Raw genomic sequence first — 6,716 nt, 5'->3', positions numbered from 1 at the left:
ATTTCATTCTATATGTTTGTTTTTCAGCCTGGTTGAGTCGATAGCGCACGACAAGGAGGTGGAAATGGCAAGCGAGGAATGGTGCGTGGTTGACAGCAGCGAATCATCGCCACCGCCGAAACGTGTGCACTTTTCCACAGCGTGCGATACGCCAAAACGTGGCGGACGGGGCCGCGGCATTTATTTTGCCGAACAACGACGCGTCATCGCTCAGGGCAGAGGCCGGCAAATTGATGTGACCGGTGTGAGCGCGGACTCGTCCAGTCGCAATTGTGGTCAGCAAGCGGAAGCATCATCATCATCGTCGTCACTGGTGCTGCTAGATGTGACGAACTCGTCACAGCCGAGGATCGTGAACGCTACTAAAATCGACAACGAAGTTGAAAACGTTGAGCCGCAGCAAACAAGCTCTTCACAGCGGTAAGGCGGCAAAAACCTATTATTATTATTATTATTACTAATACTATTACTACTACTAGCAAAATCAAAAAACAATGGATTATACTATTGAACGAAGTACTAGCATAAATTCGTGTGCAGTTCGCTACAGATTTGTTTTTAGAAAATTATTCATCGATGTTGTTCAAACATTATTGCAAATTTTAAAGCCAAAAGTAAATGAATTAATTGTTGAAGAAAGTGATAATTTTGACAAAAATATTAAATGGTATTTTGTTACAACTGTTCAATTGAAAAAAGTAAATGTTGATAGCGGCAGCAGCAGCGATCAATCGCAACAAGAAGAAATCGTTGAAACTATGACAAACGCATCGTTTTACAGTTATACGTCATTGTTAATTAATGTTGATGAACAATTAGATATTTTGCAAGACCAATTTATTAGTGGTGTAGAGAAAATTGAATCAACGCTTGATAAATTTATTAGGTACGGCAGTGGTTGGACTGTAGTTAGAATCATTTCATTTGATTTGAATATTACTCGTTACAATCCTTTAGCTGGCGGAAATAGTACATACATTGAAACACCTGCTTTTATAAAAGCAAAAAGAGCCGTTATAAATGTAAAAAACACAAATGATAGTAAATGTTTTGTATGGAGTGTACTTAGCTATTTTCATTACAGACGTAGAAATATGAATGTTGACTATCTGATGCAATTTGAAAATAATCTAAATTTGACCGGTATTAAGTTTCCTACTACAGTGCATGACATTAAAAAATTTGAAGTGCAAAATTTAAACATTTCTATAACAGTGATTGCTTATGATGCTGCTAAAAAAAAGTTTTTCCCGTACCGTTGTTCAATTTATAGACAACGCGAACATAAAATCAATCTTCTACTATTGTCAAATGATACAACGCCGAAAAAATGGCATTATGTTCTGATAAACACGCGTCAAGGGTATAACGGATTGTCACGGCTACTGAGTCATCACTTGTCTTTGCATAATGGTCAAGTGTTCATTTGTCCATATTGTTTTAACAAATTTACAACTAACCGGCATGCCAATTGCGATGGAAAAACCAATCTAGAAAAACATATGGATTTGTGTTCAACATTTGCAATACAAAGAACAGTACTACCTAAACAGGGTGAAATGTTAAAGTTTAAAAATTTTTCGTACACACTAAAAAATAAGTACATTGCATTTGCCGATTTTGAAAGTTTTATTGTACCAACAAATAACGGTGAGGAGGAGCTCGATGACGATGATGAAAATGTTGATGATTTGCTCGGAACTGATATAGGAAATAGCTTTACAAGGAAAACACAAAAACATGTTGCTTGCGGCTATGCGTTTATTATTTTAGACGAATCAGGTGAAATATTCTACGGCCCACGCGTTTATAGAGCTACAAGTGTTGGCGAGAAAATTATTGAACAATTTCTTGATGAGATCATTGCCATAGGTCGAAACTGTTCCATTGATATGCAACAAGAAGTGCCCATGATTGAATTGAATGAAGAACAATTATTAGCTTTTAACAATAGTACAGTATGTTTCTTGTGCAACGATGAATTTAAAGCCAACGAAATTCGTATTAGGCACCATTCTCATACAACAGGCCATTATCTCGGTGCAACGCACAAGTCATGTAATTTAAATGCAAAAGCACCAAAACTATTAAACTGTTTTTTTCATAATTTTCGCGGATATGATAGTCATTTCATTGTTAAGGCATTAGCAGGACGAAAGGAGAAAATTGATTGTATTGCAAACTCATCGGAAAAATTCCTCACAATTACAATAGATCGTGTTGTACGTTTCCTTGACAGCTATCAATTCTTAAGCTCAAGTCTACAGTCACTTGTTGCCAATCTTGCAAGTGATACAGAAAACATTGATACTAATTTCAAAGTAATGTGTAAAATATTCAACGATAAAAATCAACAAAAACTTTTACTACGTAAAGGCGTGTACCCGTATCAGTACATAACAGATGCTGAAAAATTTGAAGAACAGCAATTGCCGACAATTGACTCATTTTACAGTACACTTAATAATACAGCATTGCAAGTAGACGATTATGAGCATGCGCAGAAAGTTTGGCGCGAATTTAACATAAACTCATTGGGTGAATATCATGATCTCTACCTTTTGACAGATTGCTTACTGCTGGCAGATATTTTTCAAAATTTTAGGACTGTATTTTTTACAATTTACAAACTGGATGTATCACACTTTGTATCGTTACCGCATTTTTCGTTGAATGCAATGTTATATTTGACTAAAGTACGTTTAGAATTAATTAGCAATGCTGATATGAACTTGCTCATAGAATCTGGTTTACGCGGTGGTCTATCAGTTATTCCCCACCGTCATGCAGTCGCAAACAATAAATATATGGGTGTAAATTATAACCCGGCTATTGAAAATAGTTTTTTGCTCTATCTTGATTGTACAAGCTTATACGCACATACAATGATTGCCTACAAGCTACCTGAATCAAATTTCAGATTTTTATCACAAAATGAAATTATGGCTTTAGGCGATTTTACAAGCATACACGATGAAGCCGAGACTGGCTATATAATTGAAGCAGACCTGTCCTATCCAGTTAATTTACACCAATTACATAACAGCTTCCCCTTGGCTCCATTAAAAGATCAGCCGCCTTACAACCTGTTCTCTCCATATCAAACAGACAACACTGTTGCTCTGCGCAGAGAAGCGGCCGCGCGCCGCCCGTCTCCCGCCTCCGCCTCCGCCGCCGCCGCCGCGTCATCACGTCTTTTAGCCACCCTTTATAATCGTAAACGATATGTACTCCACTATAGAAATTTGAAACTTTATTTAAGCTTGGGCATGAAATTGACTGCTGTACATAGAGTAATCGCTTTTCATCAGTCGTACTGGCTTAAACCGTTTATTGATTTGAATGCACAACTGAGAAAGGAAGCAAAAAATTCATTTGAACGTACCCTCTTTAAATTTCTTTCAAATAGTCTGTTCGGAAAGTTGATGGAGAATAATAGGAAAAGAATAGATTTTAGGCTAATCACTTGTCAGAAAAAATTGGAAAGTTTGATTGCAAAACCAAGCTGTAAACGATGGATTGTGTTTGACAAAGACATTGTCGCTGTACAAATGTGTAAAACAGAAATAAAATTAGATCGTCCAATTTATGCCGGTTTTTCAATTCTTGATTTGAGTAAATTTACAATGTTCAATTTCCACTACAACATTTTCTTGAAAATGTTCGATCCAAGCTGTGTTAAATTGTGCATGAGCGATACAGACTCATTGCTATACCATATAAAATCGGACGATATCTATGCAGTTATCAAACAAAATCTTCAACATTTTGACACAAGTGCTTATCCTGTCACACATTGTTGTTATAGTCAATTGAACCATGGTGTGCCTGGCACATTTAAAGATGAATTAAAATCGGGAATTATTACGGCTTTTTGTGGACTTCGTGCGAAACTTTACAGTTTTGAATATGTACTAAGCAGTAGTGCTAGTGACAGTAGTAATAGTAATAGTAATAATAGTAGTAGTATTAAGGTTAGTTCTTATGAAAAGTTTAGCAAGCACGCAGCTAAAGGCGTAGCAAGAACAATTATAAACAATAAACTAAGATATGACATGTACATGAAATGTCTGACAGATAGATTAGTTCAACGTGAATGCTTTTCACAATTACGCAGTTATTCGCATGATATTTATCAAATATCGTGTGCCAAAGTTGCATTATCACCATTTGACACAAAAAGATACATTGAATCAAACGGTATAGATACGAAAGCGTGGGGTCATTATTTAATAGAAGAAGAGAGAAGAAGAGAAGATATTGATAGCAGCAGCAGCAACGCGGCTAGCGGGACTGCTGTTACGTCAGATTGATCGCAGCAGTGAGAGTGAAAGAGAGAGAGAGAGCGAGGAGCAAGAAGCTATTAATGAAACCAGTTCAACAAGCGTCGCTCAGCTCAGTGTCGAACACGAAGAAGAAGAAGAAGGCGGCAGAAACAACATCCGTCTAAAGAAGAAGAAGAAAGATCGCTGTCTGGAGCAGTAGTGCTGCAGGTGTGACTGAACTCTAGCAAAAACAATCACACGCGCACATTCGCGTAGGGGGGAGATCGAAACCGCAAATATGTCAGATTTGCAACAGAAAATTGCACAGGAATTGCACCGTCCAGCGCGAAGAAAATTCAACAGACGTAAATATATATTAAAAGGAATAAAAGACCTCATTCAAATTGATTTAATTGAATTGCCAGAATTTGCTAGAGCAAACAACGGCTATCGTTATATTTTGATTGCAATTAATTGTTTTTCACGTTATGCTTTTGCTGAACCATTAAAAACTAAAACGGGAAAAGAAGTTGAACGAAAATTAGCGCGAATATTAGTATTAAATAAGGGTATAAAAAATGTGCAAAGCGATTTAGGTCGCGAATTTTACAATAAGGATGTTAAACAACTATTCGATAGGTTGAACATTAATCATTACAGTGTATTTTCTGAAATTAAGGCAGCTTTTGTTGAAAGATTGAACCGAACACTGAAATCACGTTTGTATGAACGACTAACTGCTAACGGTACGCAAAAATGGTTAAACATTTTGCCGGACATTGTTTATCAATATAATAACACTATTCATTCAGCGATTGGCATGACACCGGCCAGTGTTAGACGACGTCATGAAAAGCATTTGATCATGTTACAGTTGAAGAAAAAGTCAAAACAGACGCCGTCGCGTACAGTTTATCGACCAAAGTTTGCAATAGGCGACGTAGTGCGAATAAGTAAGTTTCGACAGGTTTTTGATAAAAGTTTTAGATTAAATTGGTCGCCAGAACTGTTTATAATTCACGGTGTTTTTCCCACACAACCGCCAACCTATGTAATTCGCGATCTTAACAATGAAATCATACAAGGTAGATTTTATAGTGAACAATTGATGAAAACAAACTTAACACCGTCCGAACAAAATACATATTTAGTTGAACGAATAATACGAAAATCAAACAATAAATATCTTGTTAAATGGTTAGGCTTTGATAAAACTAGCTGGATAGATAAGAGTGATATTATTACTCCGTCTGTAAAACAGAAGAAGAAGAATCTGCGTGCAACACGCAAAAATCATTAAATTTATTTGCATATTGTTTCAGATATGATATAAACATAATGTCAATGGCTATGGATGCGCCACTGTTGTTCTATTTGCTGAATGGTAACGATGCGTGTAGTATTATTAAAAGATTAATTGATCTTTTGTGTACGCTTAAAGCGATGTGTGTAAAACGTGTTGATATTGAAAAATGCTTTCTAGTTGGCTTATGTAAAAAAACATTTTTCAGCAATGTTGTTGTTGTTGATGATGATGATGATAGTAGGTTTCATTTAGCTATATGTTCATATAAAAATTTAAAAGATGCAAGCAGTGTATTTGATGTAGTAGATACTTGTATTTGTGCTCAATTTTCTATGCAACTAAACATACTTTACTCGCAAATTAAATCAATAGACTTTAATGTAGCTGATGAAGATGATGATGATAAGAAGAAAGAAAAGATATTAATTTATATTTTAGATTATTGCATGTCAATGGCTAATCTTAATTAATGCGTGCGACGCTGGTGCTATACTGTATTATGTGAAAGACACACGCATTGTAATATTAACACTGTCAACTTTGTATGTATGTATTATCACTAGATTTGTCGCCACTTACCTTACTGCAGCAGCAGCTGTCAACTTTGTATGTATATTTTCACCATTTATGTATGCAGCTGTCAACTAATGTATGTATTTTCAACTTTTTGTCAACTTTGTAAGATACGCTTGTTTTAGCTGCTGCTGCTGCTAAATTTGTATGTATCTAGTATTTTTAATAAACTGTGAACATTGTATGTGCGTGTTTTCTTCATTCATAAACCGCTCGTAGTATACACACACACACACACACACACACACACACACACACACACATCGGATGTAGCGATGTTAATAGCATAGTTGAACTGTAGACACGCATGTGTAAACAGCAAGCGCGCGCAGCAAGAGTTATTATTATGACGACAGCAAAAGAGTCAATAGCAATAGTTAACTTTGATAATCTAATTGTAGATACAAAACAAGTGGGCGGCAAAAATTGTCTAGATAGAAAAAAGCATGGTGAGTTTTTGCCAAGTTCAGCTAGAATTCTAATTTGCGGTGCATCAAATTGTGGAAAGACAAATGTACTGCTGAATTTAATATTCGATAAAAATGGATTAAAATTCAAAAACCTATACTTGT

General features: G+C 35.9%; 1 protein-coding gene across 1 annotated transcript; it reads left to right on the top strand.

Annotated features, from left to right (window-relative positions):
• The first annotated feature begins 6 nt into the window (after positions 1–6).
• Positions 7–6,379, top strand: LOC111059825. Its single transcript, XM_039429119.1, has 2 exons — positions 7–420; positions 5,588–6,379. The coding sequence occupies exons 1-2, from the start codon at positions 65–67 to the stop codon at positions 6,039–6,041; spliced, it is 810 nt and encodes a 269-aa protein (XP_039285053.1). The 5' UTR covers positions 7–64; the 3' UTR covers positions 6,042–6,379.
• Positions 6,380–6,716: the final 337 nt, after the last annotated feature.

Source organism: Nilaparvata lugens, chromosome 5 (assembly GCF_014356525.2).
Source record: "Nilaparvata lugens isolate BPH chromosome 5, ASM1435652v1, whole genome shotgun sequence".
NCBI lineage: Eukaryota > Metazoa > Arthropoda > Insecta > Hemiptera > Delphacidae > Nilaparvata > Nilaparvata lugens.
Note: the sequence above shows the minus strand (reverse complement) of the source record. Positions and strands in the feature narration are given on the sequence as shown.

What these genes read in the sequence shown, in the direction of transcription:
- LOC111059825 (XM_039429119.1), top strand. Translation starts at nt 65, where the DNA reads ATGGCAAGCGAGGAATGGTGCGTGGTTGACAGCAGCGAATCATCGCCA. An exon ending in CAAACAAGCTCTTCACAGCG is followed by an intron (nt 421 to 5,587) that starts GTAAGGCGGCAA and finishes ATATTGTTTCAG; the next exon opens with ATATGATATAAACATAATGT.